At 36.3% G+C, this 20460-nt stretch overlaps 1 protein-coding gene across 1 annotated transcript; it reads right to left on the bottom strand.

Moving 5' to 3' along the window:
• Positions 1-4711: 4711 nt before the first annotated feature.
• Positions 4712-5653, bottom strand: LOC103540226 (olfactory receptor 2B6). The gene has a single exon (XM_008506775.2). The coding sequence runs from the start codon at positions 5651-5653 to the stop codon at positions 4712-4714; it is 942 nt and encodes a 313-aa protein (XP_008504997.2).
• Between the last annotated feature and the right edge of the window lie 14807 nt (positions 5654-20460).

Genomic DNA, 20460 nt, shown 5'->3' with positions numbered 1-20460 from the left:
GCAAAGAAAGTTTTGCACTGGTTGGCGTGATCATGCAGGGAGTTATAAGTCACATTAACAGTTTAAACTTTACAATAATTGCAATGGAGGGTTTCCCCATACTGACTGTGAACAAGTCCCTCCATATGTTGAAACAGTATATTCTCCATGTAACTTCTCTCTAGTTCTTTTTTTTAGAAATGACACAAATCGAGTCTAACTCCTCTTCTACGTGACATCTTCCCAAATGTTTGACTATATCTGGCATTTCTGTTTCCCATTTTGTTCCTTTGAATCATGTAATCCTGTGATTTATAATAGAAATACGTATACATAGGTCTCTCTCCCAAGTTCCTGACACAGGGCTCCTGAAACCCTTGTCATTTCCTGGATAACAGGAGTGTATTTTGTTCTAATAAGGTGATCTAGTGGGTCCTTGATGAGGACTGGTCACTAGAAAAAGCAAGCCATGATTAGAAGCGTGGAATTTTTCAGCCCCACCCCCATTCTCTTGAGAGGGAGATGGGCTGAAAACAGTTAATGACCAATCATGCCTATATGATAAATATTAAAATTATTAAAATTAAGATGTTAAAAATATTAAAATCCCAATGGTAGGGGGTTCAGAGAGCTGCCAGGTTGGCGAACACATCCACACTGGGAGGGTGACATACCCGACTCCATGGGGGTAGAAGTTCCTGCACAGGGACTCTCCGAGACCTCACCCTATGTATCCCATCATCTGTTGTTCATCTGGGTCCTTTATCATTATCCTTTAATAAACTGGTAAACATAAGCAAGTATTTCCCTGATTTCAGTGAACCACTCTAGCAAACCTGGGGAAAGGATCATAGGAACTTCCAATTTGAAGTTGTGGGTCACCTGGAGACCTACTACCTGCGAATGGTAGGTTAGGAGCAGTCTTGTGAGACTGAGCCCTTTGCCTGTGGGATCTGACACTATTTCCAGGTAAATTGAGTTAAATTGTAGGACACCCAGCTGGTATCATGGAGAATTGTTTGATGGTGTGGGGAAAGGTTCAGAGATGGTCCCAGAACCTTTTAGATCTTCAACAGAAATGATTATCATGGGTGCAATTTTGTTACAAAAACTCTCTAGACAGAGTTATACACACAGTTATATTTATTATAAGGATTGAACTGAATTCAGTTATTTATGTGTAGTACAATGAATACATGTCCTCAGTTGTATTCTTATGAGAATCACTACCAGTCCTCTAATTTCTAAGAATATAACACAAAGTAAAGGCTTTTGTACCGATGTTCAATTTCATCCTATAGAATTAATTAACCATTCCTTTTTTTTTTTTTTTTGAGGAAGACTAGCCCTGAGCCAACAGCCATTCCCATCTTCCTCTACTTTATATGTGGGACGCCTACCACAGCATGGCTTGCCAAGCGGTGCCATGTCCGCACCTGGGATCCAAACCGGCAAACCCTGGGCTGCCGAAGAGGAACATGTGCACTTAACCACTGCGCCACCAGGCCAACCCCAATTAAGCATTCTTGATTGCTGTTATCTTTAGATTTGTTTCTATGTCCTATATTATTTGCAATCTCTCTCCCATTGTGTGACCTGTGAATCTAATAATGCTGCCTTCTTTCCTTAATCTCAGTTATTGATTGTATATTAGCAGACAATAAATACTTATATCCTATTACAATAAAACCTCTCTTCCCAAGTAATGTTCCATTAATCAGCTTTTGAGTGTGGATATGCAACTAGATATAAACAAATAGAACTCTACTTTTTTCTAGTTTTCATTATGTCACAAAAATATGTTAGGAAAACTGTCTCAACTTTTAGAATGCAACTAAAATATATTATATTTAAAGCATTTCTCTACCATATCAATCTGATACTTCTACAAAGGTGAGATATGTTGGTGAAGGTGTGGAGAGATTGGAACCTTTTTACACTGTTGGAGGGGTGTAAAATGGTGCAGCCACTGTAGAAAACAGTATGGAAGTTCCTCAAAAGTGAAAAATAGAATTACCATATGATCCAGTAATTCCACTTCTGAGTATATACCCAAAGGAACTGGAACAGAGTCTCAAACAGGTATTTGTACACTATGTTCATGGCAGCATTACTCATAGCCAAAAGGTGAAAGCAAACTAAATGTCCATCAATAGATGAATGGATTAGCAAAATGTAGTATATTCACACAATGAACTACTATTAAGTTTTAAAAAGGAAGGAAATTCTGACATCCTACAAGATGGGTGAAACTTGAAAACATTATGCTGAGTGAAGTAAGTCAGTGACACATACAAAAATTCTTTATGGTTTCGCTTATGTGGGATGTCTAGATAATAAAAAGCATAGAGACAAAAAGTAAAATGGTGGTTACCAGGGGCTGGGGTGAGGGGACTTTGGGTAGTTATTATTTAATGGCTATAGAGTTTCAGTTTAGGAAGATGAAAAATATTCTGAAAATGGATGGTGGTGACAGTTCCTCCAAAATGTGAATGCTCTTAATGCCACTGAACTTTTACCCTCATATATGGCTAAAATGGCAAATTTTGTGTTATGTATACATTACCACAATTTAAAGACAGCATTCAACATACATTTTCCTTAAAAAATGGTTTGGATTAGAAAACTAAATTTCTCAGAATTTCAAAAAAATGAGATAAAGTTAGTTTAATGTCTTATTCTAAATGAATCATTTATATATTTTTAATAATCACAAGGTAACTGATAATAGCTTAGTTTAGAATTTCTCTATAAATCATTTTCTACCAATATAAAATTATATACCAGTACAAAATCAAATCTACCAGTATAAAATTAATTGAATCAATTAATCCTTCATTTAAGAAAATTAAAAACTTTCAATTTTGATTTTTCTTCTGTGTTCATAATTCACCAAATTTCACTTACATTGGGTTTGCAATGCACATTTGCTTCTGGTAATCTGATTTATTGTGTATTTGGACCTTTAGCAATGAATTCATTTTGAGCGAGGAAAGTCTTATATTATGCTTTCAATATCCTCTGTTAGTATGTTGCTTCCATTTACTCTTTTAATGATGCTTATTTCTAACAGGAAAGAGGACTGAAATCAGAACTTGGCAAATCAGATTTATTTCTCTTATCTGTTAGCATTATATTATGGCAAAAGCACATGGTGTTACTATAGGTTTTAAGGAGTAACAATAATAGCTGTATTTTTCTATTATTGTATTTTCTATGTGTGTGATGTATTTGTAGAAGAAAACAAGAAAAAAGATGGATAGCACACAATTAAATAACTATATCAAATGTGACTCAAGAATCAAAAGAAACAACTGATAATGTAGGTACATGCTGCTTCCTCAGCACTTTGATGACTTCTAAAGGGGATACGGGGGTTGAGCTTATGGTGTAAAGGTTAAGTTCACGTGCTCCACCTCGGTGGCCCTGTTTCATGGGTTTGGATGCCAGGTGCAGGCATACCCACCACTCATCAAGCCATAATGTGGCGGTGTCCCACAAACAAAATAAGGAAGACTGGCATAGATGTTAGCTCAGTGACAACCTTCCTCACCAAAAACAATAAAAATTAAATTAAATTAAATTAAATTAAATTACAAAGTGATATGAGGGCTGGCCTGGTAACGTAGTGCTTAAGTTCACATGCTTGCTTCAGTGGCCCAAGGTTCGCAGGTTTGGATCCCAGGTGTGGACCTAGCACCACTTGTCAGGCCACGCTGTGGCAGCATCCCACATAAAATAGAGGATGATTGGCACAGATGTTAGCTCAGCAACAATCTTTCTCAAGCAAAAAGAGGAAGATTGGAAACAGATGTTAGCTCAGGGCCAATCTTCCTCACAAATGAATAAATAAATAAATACATGCATACATACATAAATAAATAAAAACAAAAGTGATATGGCAAAATATATGATATAGTCTTTCTCTCAAGGAGACTAAAATGTAATGAGACTATTGCTGTGCAAGAAAATGGTATGAAAGAAGAAATCACTGAAAATCAGTATATCATGTGCTATTTTAAAATCTAGACTGTAGGTGCTTTAGGGTTTAAGAGAATGGTGATAGTATTAACAATTGGGAGAACCATGAAAAAAATTTCAAGGAAGTGAAAATTAGCTAGGCCTGAAAAACACGTAGGATTTGATCCAAAAGGAAGTGAAAAGGGATTCTTCCCATTAGGAGGAAAACATGCATATAGAAACTTGGCAAGAGAATGGAAAATCTGGGCACAATTCTGGAGAAAAAATCATTGTGGTTTTTATTATTAGGCTGACATGGGAGTGGTATAGAAAATTTAAAACTAGGGTTGTTAACCTCAGCTCCAAATTAAAAGTGGCTATTTTTCAGTGTTTCAGTAAACCTCCTCCAATCATATGAAAAAATATTTGTGTGAGTGTGTGTATGATATTACTGGAGAAAGAATTTCTGGCTTTTATCATATTCTCAGAAAGGTCTAAGTTATACCAAACGTACAAATATTGATGTAAAGTTTGAAGATGTTGAAGTTACACAGTTGCTGGTGAAGTGGTAGACAAGTTTCCGGTACTTGTTCAATGAATACGCTTAGGCAACAGAAAACTAACATAGCTTTCTGTCAATGAAATTGTATTTGAGGGAGATAATCACAATAGTTCTCTGTAGGAATGATGAAAATAGGGCAACTTGAAGAGAAGTAAGTTAGTAAGCCAAGTAAACGTTAAGCATTTACAAAACTTATTATTTGCATACTCCTTATTTCTTGATTAAGAAGACTCTTGCAACTAACCTTTTAAAGGCCTCCTTTACCTCTTTGTTCCTAAGTGTATATATAAGGGGGTTCAGCATGGGTGCAATGATTCCATAGAAGAGGGAAACCATCTTTCGCCGGTCTTTGGAGTTAGGTGATGGTGGTTGCAGGTACATGGAGATAGCTGTACCATAAAAAAGTGACACGACAATTAGATGGGAGCCACATGTCCCAAATGCTTTTTGTCTACCTTCAGCAGATTGGATTCTCAACACTGCTTGGGCAATAAAAGCATATGATATAAGAATGAGTGTCAGGGGTATTAGATGGAATACCACACTTACAAAGAATAGTTCAGCCTCATTTGCTGTTGTGTCAACACAGGACAACTTGAGCAGAGCAGGGACTTCACAGAGAAAGTGATCAACTACACGGGAGCCACAGAGTGGCAGCTGGACAGTCAGCGTAGACAACCACACTGAGTTGCCGAAACCAGTAATCCAGGATGAAGCTGCCAACTGGAGGCAGAGCCTTCGGTGCATGACAACTGAGTAATGGAGAGGACGACAAATAGCTACAAACCTATCAAAGGACATGACGGCCAGCAGAACACATTCAGTGGCCCCCAGGGCAAGAAACATGAAAAGCTGAGCCACACAACCACCATAACTAATTACCTTCCTGGCGCTGTATAAATTCACCAGCATTTGTGGAACTGTACTCGTGGTGTAGCAAAGATCTAGGAGTGACAGATTGGTAAGAAAAAAATACATGGGAGTGTGGAGTTTGGAGTCCAGGCATGACACTAGAATAATGGTCAGGTTTCCGAAGATAGTTATGATGTAAGAAATGAAGAAGACCACAAAGAGTGGAAACTCCAGCCATGGTTGATCTGAGAAACCTAAGAGGACGAACTCCTGTGGGATGCTCTCATTTACCCGATTCATGATCAATGTTTCAACTCTTCATTTCCTGAAACATAAAAATTTAGGAAATCAATAAACACACATTTATTGACTATTTTGATTATTTTTAATCACTTTACTACCTGTTTGAAGACATTTACAGAACTGATATTGCTTGTAACATGAAAGATACTTATTTGGAAATGTTCATAATTACCTAAGTATTCTAACATTTAATCTTTCTATATCTGTATCAGCACTTCAAAAATGAAATCAAAAATTTAAAAAATAAATACCTGATTTAAACAATTTTAATAAAACCTGTTCTTTGATTTGTTTTTTTCATTTGGTTGATCTTCATTTGCACTACTTTCCGCCTAGATAGCTATTATTAGGAAGTTTCGGCTACAATCCCTGCCATATTATTTTTTTTCCTAATTTTTCCTCAATGCCAAGGAGATTGTTTTCTCATCTGAAACAATTAAAATGAATTAGACCACCCCCAAAACTATGCAGATAGGTTCTATCAAGCTATCAGACACATTTCAAAGAAACATGTCTTTTGCCTTTTAGGAGTTGGTAGAATCAGAATAAAAAGATGTTATAATATGGAATTTGGAGCCAGACAAGCCTAGGTTCAAGTCTCTTCTGTATAAATCATTAGTTATATCATACTGGGAATGTTTCTTTCTCTCTATGAACTTTAGGCTCCTCATCTATAAATTAGTATAATAATACCTTTCTGCTGTGGTGGTGTGAATGTGAATGAAAGAAACTGCAGTGATCCAAGGTCTCTGAGATGTTCAGAGAGGAAAATCGCCTATGATTTTTAAACTCTAAATATCCTGGAGTTACAAATGGAAAGTGACTTACCTTCCCATTCCCTCCACAACTCCAAAACTGTCAATCTCAACAATAGAGGTGATAGCAACTATCTGATGTGAATTATAAATGTGATCTTTAATGTAAATTGTCTGGCGTAGTGCCACAAACAATGCAAGTGAGAGTACTATAGTCATGCAGGAACTTTGGCACATTTAGAGCAGCGGCTCTTAAGAGCCCTAGGACTGCTGGGCGTACTAACATAAGTCAAAGCTACCAGCTGAAATTTATCCATCTCAAAGTCGTCTCCCTTACTAACACCACCCTCTATTATTTTATTGTGATTTTGTTAGGATAGAAGTGTGAATTTAAGGATAAGAACATAATTTTTGAATTATTGTCGAATGTGTATTTTAATTTTGCTCACGTATTCTTCAGCTCTCAGTACAGAGTGGTAGGGACGATTTTTTTTTTTTAAAGATTTTTTTATTTTTTCCTTTTTCTCCCCAAAGCCCCCCGGTACATAGTTGTGCATTCTTCGTTGTGGGTTCCTCTAGTTGTGGCATGTGGGACGCTGCCTCAGTGTGGTTTGACGAGCAGTGCCATGTCCGCGCCCAGGATTCGAACCGACGAAACACTGGGCCGCCTGCAGCGGAGCGCGCGAACTTAACCACTCGGCCACGGGGCCAGCCCCGGTAGGGACGATTTTTATAGTCCCTCAAAAAATTCCTGTTGCTATACAACTGTCAATAAAATGAAGTATGAGATATAGATATAAATTCAGATATAGATGTGAATGTGCATAAAAGCTGAAATCTTCAAGGAAAAAAACAAGTTTCTGTTCATTTAGCATGCTTCCATGTGTTTTACATAAGGCAATATAATATTGCATATGTCAGTATTCACATATGTGTAAAAATTACCTGGAAGTACACAGAGGTGTTAAAAGTTGTTACCTCCAGGGAGTGGGAATGGAGAGAGAGTAAATAAGACTTTGATATTTAACTTTACTCCCGCTCATTCTAACTTTCAGTAAACAAGTATTATAATACCTTTTACTATAAATATTACTGTATATTATATAATAACTTTAAATGTCTTACTCACTTATACTCTGCATTTTACTACAAGGACCAGCATTGCTTTAGACTTTAATACCATAAAAAAACAAATCTTATAAAAATTTAGCCTTTTGTTTCTTAATGGATTCTTAAAACTGAGTCTGAGTTAAGGCTCCACGTGAAGATTTTCTAAAGGGTGGAGTAGGGGGACATTGGGCATCTTAGTAGCAAAAAAAAAAAAAAAGCCACAGATTAGAAGAATTCTGAAAAGCTGGACAAATGGAATTAGTAAAGGGAGATTTCACAACTTCAGTTTCCTTCAGTTACTCAATTGTTGAAAAAATGTTCTCAAATTCATATAATCGGGGAGACTGTATGCCCCAGCTTACCAGGGCTGCTGAGCTTACTCCTACGGCCCTGATGTAATTACTAAGAGAACCCTTCCATTCTCAGAAGCGTTCTTGTTTGGATGAGGAGTTGTAAGGTCTCCCTAGCTGTAATACTGAAGAGAGAAATAATTTCCTAGTTATTCTTCAGGAGGAATCTCATCATCGAGGACATTGAATTTGTTTCTCCTCCAATCTGAGCCAATGGTCTTTCCTTACTGGCTCTAGACCTGGCATTTCTCCCCTTGAACTCAGCCAAAAGACGGCCTCTCCAAGAAGCCCTCACTGGGAGAGCGGGAATTCAATTCACTTTTCACCATTTCATGCTGAGTTTCAGTAATTACAAAAGTAATGAACTTGCTTTTGTTATTATCAACACAATGCATTGGTTGGTGTGCAGTGTCATAGGTTGTGTCTCTTCATGGTCCACAGTAGTGAGAACATGGGGAAGGGGGAAAAGTATCAGTCCTGGAGAAGGCAGGAGGGGATAACAATGATGGGCCAGAAGGCAAAGCAGGAGAACAAAACTTCTAGGGAGATTGTAGTTCGCCTACTTCTCATATGCTTACTTTTGGGGCAAATTTTCTCCACCTTTCAAACAACCAGTGACTTCAAAATATATCCCCTCTGAAAAAGAGATCTTCCTATTAAAAAGTTGAAATATCATTATGTATTCAGAAGTTCAGTAATTTGTATTGTTATTCTTAATCAGTAACACTAGGTTGGAAGGATTTATTAACAACTGAAACAAACTAAGAAGTCCTTAACTATGTCTGTGAAAGCCCAGCAAGTAGGCTAACTGATTATTTACCTGATTACATCTGTGCAGATGGTGGCCAGTCATGGCCGAGGCCTCAAAAAGCCACACAATCTGTATCTCTGCTCCTGAGTAGAATTCTTTGTGCAGCATCTTCAGAGGCCATTTTTCTCATTTTGAGTAACAGCTATTCCCTTGGTCAACATACGTAGGAACGTCTTTTAACAATGTGAGACACAAAAAGGATCAAAAATAGGTAAGGGAAAGTGAGTATTTTCAAAAGCAGCAGTTGAAAGGAGCTATTTGGACTTTTAGAACTTTCACTATATTTGACTCAGGATATTTCAATTTATATTGCCTAGATAAATAAAATCTATTACACCTCTTTGCCTATATATTGGTTGACATTACATTCTCCAGCCACATACTGGATTTTCTCACTCCATGACTGAGATTCTAGGATTCAGAATGATAAATTTCAACAAAGTCTTGGAAACTTCTTTTTAAGCTTTTACTATGGAAAGAGCATTAAGATAAGAAAGATGACAAGTGTGGTAGTTTTGATCCTGCCACTAAGTCACTGCACAACTGGGAAAGTTTCTCAAAGTCTTTGGAAAGCAATTTAAGCTTCTGTAACACTGGAATTTTCTGTTTTCCATTCAATATAAAAATTGATTGCTTCTAAGTTTTCTCAAATTATCATGCTTCTGTGAATGTATAGAAAGCTTTTATATACTACACTGAGCTCCCATCTTCCTGCTGGCGTATAAGGATAAATAATAGGAGTATTTTATTCACACAACATTGCAATTTGGCTTAGTTAGATGGAAGTTTGTCAATATTTTTTTTCAATTTCATAAAAGATTAATTTGGGCAGAAACCTGAATTAGGAAGCTCAGAGACGTTATTTTCGCCAGCTAGCACATCACCGGCTGAAGGTTAGAACCCAAGACTACACTTCTCTAAAATTTTAATTTTAAGTGATATGATAATAAATAGTTCATAAGAAGAGTGCTCAGAATACTCAAATTTCAGTATGTTTTGTATAATTATTTACAGGAAAGTATTCTACATACCTCCATTTCAAGAATTAGAGAGCGGATGATTCGTGTGTCTGTGTGTTTCCAAGAAGTTTTGAATTCTAACAGAACTAATTAGAAGAATGCAGACTCAACCACCTCTTCATAAGCTATTCAATTGTAAAATGGATATGATGAAGTTTGTTCAACTTCTCCTTGTTCCACACTTTAAGTGGCAAATTCTGAGATCTCCATTCAGGATTAACTCAGAAAATATAAGAATAGGAATAAAATATTGCAGACAACCAGAACATGTTTTTCTGGTATTATATTGGAAAATATTAAGGTATTAACTGTTATTTTCAGAGTTCTCCTCACCAGATGTACAAAATAAATCAGGATAGGGAACTTCCTTTATTAGTGTTAGTCTGTGCTCTAGTTTACAAGGAAAAGTAATAATCCTCATGTGATTTATGTTAATTGACCATGATATCCGATGGGGAGAGAGAGGAGATCTCTGTGAAGTGATCTTTCATTTTCAGCTTAGACTTACTCCACAACACGTTTCTCTAGAGACCATCTCTTCAACTTTTCTCCAAGACAAAAGACAATGACAATAGGGACTAAAAAACTTTATCAAATAAAGATTAAATTTTGTGTCATCAAACCGAGAGATAGCTTCCTTTTCTAATCTACTAAGTGAGTTCTGTGAAGCCACATAGAAAAGAAAACTGCCCATTTGCTTTCAAATTCTATCTGGGGTCAATTCCTATTCGACAAAACAGACATCTATTTAATTTACCATAGAAATATTTTTATTACTTTGTTTTATATATCCAAATATTCTATCTTTTTACATATACATTATATATCCAAATATTCATTATATATCCAAATATTTCTATCTTTTCTTTCACAGATTTTGTATTTCTAGGCTTAGTTAAGAAGCTCTCCATCATTTTAATGTAGTCTTCTAGATTTTGGGGGCAAGATTTAAAAAGCGATTCATATTTTTCTATAGTCTTTTTCATCCTGGATTTACTTTTATATGTTCTACTATGTAGTTCCATATAAATTTTTCAGATGAGTAGACACGGGAAAGATATATTTATAATAATTAAAAAGGTTAGTATCTATAACATGAAGAGTTTTTAAGAAATCCAAGTAAAAACACAAATAACACAATAGAAAAAAAATGCCAAAGAATGTGAATATATAACTCAGAATAACAAATCTATATGAGAAAATTTTGAATTCCAAAATAACGAGGTAAATCTGTTGAAGTAATGATAATAAGCCACTTATTGGATTGAAAAAAAAAACGTATAACCAGCGGTAACTCCTATTCCTAACATTGAGGAAGGGAAAAGCCTACTCTCACAAATTATGGATAGAAATTCAAAGTGTCACTGGAGTTTTAGAAATAAATAGGACAGTTAATCTTGAAAAAAACATATACATCCATCAACCTAGCAATACCATTCATGGAAATCTATCCCATAGAATAAAATTACCAGTATAGAAAGAAACAGGAGCAAGAATTTTTATTGTAACATTGTTTGTAGTGGCCAAAGATGGAGAAATAATTTACTCCCTCAATAGGGAATTGACTGAGTAATAATTACTGTGATATTGAGATATTTCTGAGAAAATGAAGATGCAAGAAAAGTAAAGTGAACTTAACCACATAAAACAATGACTAAAATTCTCTAAATATAATTTTATGCACCATATGCCTGTATGGGATTACATGAGAATGAGAAAAATAAGGAAGGACACTTGTTAGATGCTTAACATGGACAATCCAAAGGGGATAAAGTCTGATATTTGTGGAAGGAGAAGGAAAGGTCATCAAGAGGAACAGGAAAAGAAAACATTGACTTAAACCCCCCAAAATAATATATAATATTCTAAAATTACTCAAACTAATAACAGTTGGTACGTCTGAAAGTATGAGTGGGCATGAGGGTGGGATCAATCAGGGAAAAAATGATGTATGTAACATAAAATTTCCTTTTTTCACAAGTTCTTGTAACATTTAGGTAATTTAAATAAAGTAGTATTTTAAAAAGAAAATAGAAGGCTCAGTAAATAAGAAAATAAGTAAATAAGAAAATTTTAATTTGTAGAATAGACCAAGGTAAACAAACTCAAATTTTTCAGTAGTCCTTAAAGTGAAACATTAAGAAATAATGCCCAGTTATCGAGGGCCAGGAAATAGGAGAGAATCTTCAGAGTTCAATAGTAATACTAACACTATCCTATCAGTGCTCATCGTCCTCACCAATGCCCTACAAAATAGCTACACTTCTGTCTTCATTTTGTTGATTTAGAAACTGAGGCTTAGAGACATTAAACAAACTCCTAAATTCACAGGCTTTTTTGGAAAACCAGGGATAAACTATGAAATCCACACTCTGGTTCATTTGAATTTAATTTCTCCTCCTTGGCTAGTGCCAACCTCTCCCCTCACTCCTTCTTACCCTCATTTGCCAGAGGGCTACTTATTGGCATAGTTCTCTCTTGTTTTGTAAGGGAAGATCTCCTGGAATGCTATAATTTAGTGTATTAATTTCTGACCATCCTACCAACTATCTTATGTCAGAGTGGAACAGACATGGCCACAGTGAAATTTTAGTGACTAACCTTGTGGGTTGGATCCCTCAGGCTATATCTCAGGAAGAACTTCCTATGCAAGGGAGAACTGAGCATTGAGAGAGACAAACCTCTAATAGTACATTAGGAAGCACTAAGTATTAAATACTGAGAGACTAAGTAAAAATCTGAAGACCTATGGGTCAGAGACAATTTCAAACTTAGAGATAATAAAGTCACAACTCATTGCCAAGTAGATATGGAATCTAAAGAACAGCATCTTAGAGAAAAACAAGGGAGGGTCTTGGGCTACTGCCACAAATGTTGATGGGTATTTATGTTTGGATTAATGGTGGCTGAGAACATTGTGTGTGGATGGCAAGGACTAGTTTAAAGTGTAAATGCAAGTAGGATATCCGAACTTCTTTCTCAGTTCCTATTTCCCTTTTCAAGATGGAAAGGTCTAGGCTATCATTGGGTTCAGCATGTAAAGGCTCAGATTAAACTTGAAATATCATGGGATTAGATGGTCTCCTGTGAACTGATATTATGACTCAAACAAATCTTAATTACTGCCCCAGGTGTTAGAGGTGACATGGTTCTGGAAGGATTTGGGCATTTTCATACATGTAATCCTGGCATCTTATCCCAGGAAGTTAGGTACACATTAGGTTAAGGGCACAGCCTAGCTAGGCATCCAAAAAGTAGGAATTCAAGAATGGAGGCTAAATATAAATGCACAGAAAAATTTGTGAATGGTATGAAACTGAGAACCTTACAGAGTTTGATGGCCCTAGAAATAGTATTCTAGTTTGTGGCAGCAAAGGAATGTGTGAGTGTATTAGGAGGAGAGCTGAAGAAATCCTTCACAATATTTATCTCATTCCAATGCCTGAATTGTGTTAGAAGATGCTTTATACTTTTTTCTTTGCACTGGATGCTCAGCAGAAATTATTGAGTGGAAAGAGGCTCTTCCATGTATATAATGATGAATGCTCTGTGGAAAGGAAAAATAGTGAGCGAGAAAACCCATATTTATATAAAAGTTTGGGTTTTTTAGACATTTGCTGAATATGAGAAGCAAATTCTGTGGTAATAACGTAGAAAATCTGAGACAAAGGTCTGTGGAAGATCTGAGACAAAGTTGTCTGGAGTAGGGGGTATAGATGGCCACATAAAAGTTGTGTTTTCTGTAAGAGAATTTCTATAAATGCAGAAAAGACTGGAGATGATGGCTCACATAAAGAAAAATGAGAGTGATGTGGGGAGATGCTGAAATTCTACTAAAGTTATAAAGACAACCCATACTGGAACCCATAAGAGTGGTGATTTTAAAGCAGTGAATACTGAGTTCACCTGGTATGAATAGTACTAATTAACCAAAGGCAACAATGAAGTTTCTTTCAAAAAAGGGCAGTCTAAAGAGTGATTCTCTCACTTTTTCATGATGCTGCAACTAACAGAAAGGAGTTATTTTTGATACAAAGATGAAAGTGCTCTTTTGAGGTTACCTTTTGAAAACAACTCCAGTAGTAAAGCATGTCATTTTTATTGTCACAAAATCTTTATAAAATCATCTTTACATTTCATTTTTTGTTTGTTGCTGGTGTAAATACGATTGATTTTTATGTATTCTTCATTTTTCCAATGACCTTGATAACCTCTCTTAACTATTCATAGTTTCTGTGTAGCCTCTTTTGCATTTTCAATCATGTCATTCCCAAATAATGACAATTACATTCCTTTTTTTTCCCATTTCTTATGCATTTATATATTTTTCTTGTTTTATTGCACCAGGTAGGACCATCAATATAATGCTGAAAAGTGGTGTAAGTGAGCATCCTTGTCTCATCCAGCATTTCACCACTGTGTATGATGCTTGCTGGAGGTTTCTTGTAGATATTCTTTTTCAGCTTAAGGAAATTTCACTCTATTCTTAGTTTGCTAAGATTTTAAAAAATGAATGGGGGTTGAATTTTATCAAATGTTTTGATTGAATTTATAGAGACTTTTTCCCAATTTAAGAAAACTTTGATAAATAACACTAATTGATTTTAAATGTTGCACTGCTCTATTCCTGTGATAAAGTCCACCTGGTTACAAACTCTTGTACTTTCTACAGAATGCTAAATTAAATTTGCTCATAATTGTTTAGGATTTTTATATCTGTTTTCATGGGTGATTGGTCACTGGGTTTCCATTCTTGTAATGTCCTTGTCAGATTTGGTATCCAGATTATGGTGGCCTTATAAAACCACTCATGAAATTGTATGAGTTTGATTTTCAGAGCAACTGTGTAAGAAGTAATCACAAAATCCCTGGGCTGCACAAAAAAAAAACACTTATTTTTGCTTATTAGTTTCTGGGTCAGCTTGATAGTTCTGGTTCCTCAGATCTCATTCCTTTCTGTGGACTGTCTATGGACAGTGAAGTTTGACACGATAATTTTGGTGATCTTGTCTGAAGCCTCAGCTGAGAAAACTGGACCAACCTAGCCCTATTCCATATGTCTCATTCTCCAGCTTGCTATTCTGAGCATGTTCTTAAGGTTAAGTCAGAGGAGCATGAAAGAGAGTTGAAAACATGCAGAGCCTCTGGCATATTCTGTTGACCAAAGCAAATCACAAGACCAATCCAGATTCAAGAGGTCAGGAAATAGACTTCACCTCTTGATGGGAGGAGCTACAAAGTCACACTGCAAATGGCATGAATACAGAGAGGGGTGCAGAACTGGAGAGATTTTGGCAATCAATCTATCACAGTCCACAGTCTTTCTGTATAATATATATAACTACTTTCTTCCAGAATCGCCAAAAATCTGTCCAATCATGGCATCATGCACAAAGTCCAGGATCCCAGGATCTATATGAGGTTTAGATGCAGCTCCTGTTAATCTGTAGACCTACTATAATAAAAACCATGGTGCTCCACCCAGATAACTTCTTCAGATAACCACTTTTCTTCTCCAAAGTGTTGGAAATACTGGCTACTGACGAATCACATCACTAGGATTTCTTTGTTCACGAGGAAATGCCTTGACCAAGGTTATGCCTCCTCTCAACTTTACAAAGGCCCGTTCTCCTTTGCCTCTACTGGGAATATCTTAAAGGCCATTCCAGCTCCAGAACTCCCCAAAAGACTGTCTGAGTTTCAGCCTTAGCTGTAACTGCATTTAGGATTTACCAATAATATGGAAGCTTGCCATCTCTGAGTGGGTCCCAGAGCAGGACAGGGCTCTGCAGTAAGTCCAAACTGCAGCACAGGCATAGTATCCCACGATCTTAGAAGGAGCCATGTGAAATCTCAGGTAAGTCCCAGTAAAAGAGTCGCAGTGCCGCCCTCTAGGGTCTGAAAGCCATCTGCAATAGAAAACCATATGCTTTTCTAAAATCAGCTTTACAGTATTAATGTCTGGTAGGGACAGCGCTCCTTCATAGTTTTAATTTTTCAGTGTCTTCCTAGCTTTTCTTGCATTTTTATTTTTCCATATGAACTTAGTATCAATTTGTTTCAGGCTAATGCTAATGGTCTTTCTTTAGCTCTACCATATTTTATATATTACAATAATGCAACAAACACTTAGTGCTTACTACATGCCAAGAACTGTTCTAAGTGCTTCCATGCATTAAATCATTTAAATATAAAAACAGCCCTTTGAGAATGGCAATATTATTATCCATATTATATAAGTGAAGAAACTGAGATACAGAGACGTTAAATTCAAGGTGGAGATGGGATTCCATTCATTCGAGGAAGTCCTCGTTATTAAACACTTGGACCTTCTCTCTGTGGAATCCACATAACCTCAAAATTAACTTTATCCTGACACACGTCTTTCAGATTTTGGGGAAGACAGAGTGTCTTGGAGCAGCATATATTTTACTGAGACTTTGTGTATGTGATTCTCCAGATAGGGACTATCTGAGTATCGATAGGCTGGAGCTGCATGTGATACCACAGCAAAGGGCCAGGGGAAAAGTGCGTGGTAGTTAGTGAAAATCTCCTAGGACAAACTTCAGAAATTGACATCTTGTGACGCGAGTCTTGATTGCTTATTATTGGACATGGGCTATTGTGATGATACAAGAGGAATTAACTAGGGGGAGCTTATGAAAGCAATATACCATGCTAAGAGGAGTTTGCAAATCTTTCTCCTAGGATTGCATGTCCCATGATTCTGGTGACCGGCACGAAGCTCTACATTCTCTTGCGTCTTTAAGCTAATCTCCACTCCACTCCTATAGAGGGCTACAGCTGAATGAGAAGGGGTTCATGATGTGCTGTGAGGGTTAATTCCAGCATATCTGGAAATAAGAGATATACCTGCCTGGCACTGACCCTAGTCAAGGCAGGAAACATGCTGATTAAGAATGTTGCTGTATAACTGTTGGTGCAAGGAGTTTTAGGAAGGTTTTTACCAGCTTGTCAACATTGTTTATTGATAAGAATGAGATGGATGATTTGCACCTGGTCTCAGTGAAACCTCTGAAGGACTCCGTTGTTGGGTGTGGTTATTTAGCAAGAAGATGTCTATGTGACCAGCAGAGTATAAGAAGCCCCGTCTGAGACTACTTTTGGGGCTCCCTGTTTTCAAGGAGTTCCAGGCATATATGGGTAGTTTCTAATCTGAAACAGAAAGTGCATCCATACAGTTCTTACAGAGAAAGGAAAATTAGACCTCACGCCTGGCTTCTCCAAACCTCTTGTTAGGAAGCAGCCGGTATCTGTGATGCATATCCTTACTTTAATGCTGTTGCTTTTTTGTTTGCTTTCCTAAAATAAACTGTAGATTCTTACGCATTATTTTGGGTCCCGTGAGTCTTCTTTAGCAATGGAACCCTGTCTAACTGCCATTGTTAGTGCACATGACGGTGGTTTTAAAATGGAAAATAGAGGAATTTTCAGAAATGGCTTAATATGGGAAGCCTTCTTGTAGAAGTGAATTTTCAACTGACCATTTAAAAGGTGATATTTATTCAGAAAACACTTAGAGGGTACTTGTGACATACTGAAAGCCTGCCATGTATTTTCACATATTCCATATAATTTAATATATAGGAGAAAAGTAACAGCAAGAGAGAGTTAGGAAAAGCAGGAAAGAATATTTCAGCTAAAATGCTAAACAAATACTAAGATAAATAGGCAGCAAATACTTGTCTTAAATCAAAGAAAGAAAGATTAAATTGTAACATCAGGTCCCAATTAAATTAAATATTCATTTCGAGCCAGATCTGAGGACTAGCCCAGGGCCTTCCCTAAGGAAAATATCAAAGAAGTGGGGGGTACAGAGCCGTTATATACCATCTTGGAACAAAAAGCATACATTGCATATGACAAGAATGTCCCCTTTACAATTGTCATAAGATGCTTAGCTGGCATAGCAGATCAGTGGTCACCGGGTCAGTGGTCACAAGGTGAGCACAGCAGGTCGGTAATTAATACTTAGTTCCCAGGAAGAGATGCTTATCCTTAAAGAAAGGCCGATATGGGGAGAAGTTACATCCCAATCTTTAAAGGCATGATTCTCGTCTTTGGGACATTGTAAATATTTAAAGTAGACATACAGTGCATGCTCAACAAGCCAAATCAGACCCTTCTGGAAAAACACGATCATGCCAAATTAGTTTTAACCCAAATGGCTTCCTAATACACTTCAATATATCATATTGCTTTTTATTTATCACTTTCAAGTATTTAAATAGTAGTTTGTTTCTTCCATTGCTTCAACTGTATTTGAATTTTTAATAATAAAATTGTCACACCTTCTTTCTATTTCACAGTGAAAAGAATAGCAGTGAGAAAAGAACTTGCACAAGCTCCCATGCTCAAAGCTACCTGACTATGAGCATCTGTGCTCACACACTTTGCCTTCTCTCTTAACTATTAGAAACTCTGCCTCCTGTTTAAAACCAAACTATCCCCTCACGCACTGGATCCTATTTCTTTTCATCTTCTCAAGATCATCACTGTTGCAATTTTCTTCTCTCTCTCCTGCATTTTCATTTTACTGCTGTATCATTCCCTTCCCTCCAGTTTATCAACATGTTCTAATTTCTCTCAACTCAAAAATAATTCTCTTTTGATCTTCCATCCCCTTACTATTAACATCCATTTCTCTACTTCCCTTCAGAGTTAGACTCCTCAGAAGGTTTGATTTTATTCACTACCTCCATTTCAGACCCACTTTTCGTCTCTTGTATATACTCTAATCAGGATTTTATTCTATCACTCTACTTGAAACAGCTCTTTGCAGGTTTGCTGGTGAGACCCACATTACTAGATCTACTGGTCAATTTTCATTCCTAATCTCACTTGAACTATTAACAGCATTTTAGACAGTTGATCACTTATTCTTTCTGGAAACACTGTCTACTCTTTCCTTCCAGGAAAACCCATGCTTTTAATTTTCCTCCTACTCACTGAACACTTGTCAATCCCTTTCTATTTTTCCTCCTCATCCTCCTGACCTAAATATTGTGCTTACTACGCCCTCTGCTGGGAGCTCTCTTCTCTCAGGTATCTGCATTGCTTGCTTCCTTATCTCCATCAGGTCTTTGCTTGAACATATTTTCCAAGCTCTTCCTTGACCCTCTCCATTTAAAATCACAGGCCTCCTGTATTTTCTAGCACCCGGCCCTATTATACTCATCTTCACACACTTATGAATGTTACTATCATAAGTTTGCTTTTTTTATTAGTCTATTTTCTCTCTTATCCACCAGAAGGCAAGCTCAATGCAGTAGGCATTTTTTGTGTATTTTGTTCCAATACCCAGAACAATGCCTGGCACTATATATATTTGCTGGATGAGTGAATGAGGAGGAAAAGAGTGAACATAGTCAAAATATAAAATAAGTTAAAGTTGTCTTCAGGGTCCTTGTACCACCCGTCAAGACAACAAGATGGAAAATGATCTGATAATCTGATTAATAAGCATTTATTGAGATATCTTCTCATAGCTCTTAATTTAAAATCACAATGAATATAAACACACACAAGCATATATGTAATATTTATTTCTCCTGGAGGAAGTTTAAGTACCATGGCTAAGAGATACACAACTGTGCACAGTGGGTTGAAATCCTGATGCTCATTTCTACCTAAACATCCATCTGTTCCGTCTGTGTAAAAGATCATTCTGTAAGGATCAGGGATTTATTGATGAAATGAAGAAACTATAGAGGATAAAAATGAAATGTTTCTGCTCTTTTTATTATGGAGAATAGTCTATTATTCCCAGAAGATGGCAGAACAGTTAGAATATATTTGATTCTTCCTACTTTATATATAAGTAAGTAAACTTTATAAACTACTTTGTAAATTAAGTAAAAGGTCATGCTGGGCCATCATCATGTTATTAAGGACATAGTGACCTTTTTTCCCTTAAGATCTGATATTCATCATTCCCTATCACCTATAATAGTGGTTCTAAATTTTTTAGAGAAGAGTGTGATGAAACTTATCCTTTGTGGGGAAAAAGGGAAATTTTGAAGAGAATTAGTCAGGAGTTCCATAGGGAGTTTCCAGAATGGATATATCTATGGAAACTTATACTCTATCTGCTGATCTCCTGCTCCCTGTCCAAGACATTATTAATTCTAAAGTAATGCATCTAAGCAGCACAGAGATGAGATAAAAATTATTGTAATCATTGTTCAATAGAGATTGATTCTAAAAGGATTTTACATTTATTTAGAAATGTATAGTACGTTTTTATGCCAGTAAGACACATAGTATAAGTTGTTTTTCCAGAAGAGATGAGAAATGCCAAGTCTTCAAATTCTGTGCATTGGCTGCATTAATAATGCCCTTAATAAACATCATCATGGCTCAGCATCATCTTTTACTTAGCTTATAAAGTAAGAAGAATCAACTATATTCTAATTTTTCTACCTTCTTATGGAAATAGTTAAAACTAAATTAAAAACCCATTCTTTCAAGCCTTAACTAAACTAAAATAAAATCTAATCTATCTGGACAAAGTATAAGAGTTAGTGCTCAAAAATGGGAAAATATGCACATTGTGCATATTTATTAAGTATTTGGTATTTTTTCTGTGGCCTTTAGATTCACCTTAACTTTCTTAAAGATTTTTAGGGGTTTAAATGAGAAATTGCTAAACCCATCCTTTATCCAGCTCCTAAAGATACCACTGGCAATACTTCCAAATTTTTGAATCCTTATTCACTTGCAGAAATTCTAGCACATT

The sequence above is a fragment of the Equus przewalskii genome, chromosome 19 (genome assembly GCF_037783145.1).
Source record: "Equus przewalskii isolate Varuska chromosome 19, EquPr2, whole genome shotgun sequence".
In the NCBI taxonomy this organism is placed as follows: domain Eukaryota; kingdom Metazoa; phylum Chordata; class Mammalia; order Perissodactyla; family Equidae; genus Equus; species Equus przewalskii.
Note: the sequence above shows the minus strand (reverse complement) of the source record. Positions and strands in the feature narration are given on the sequence as shown.

What these genes read in the sequence shown, in the direction of transcription:
- LOC103540226 (XM_008506775.2), bottom strand. Translation starts at nt 5,653, where the DNA reads ATGAATCGGGTAAATGAGAGCATCCCACAGGAGTTCGTCCTCTTAGGT.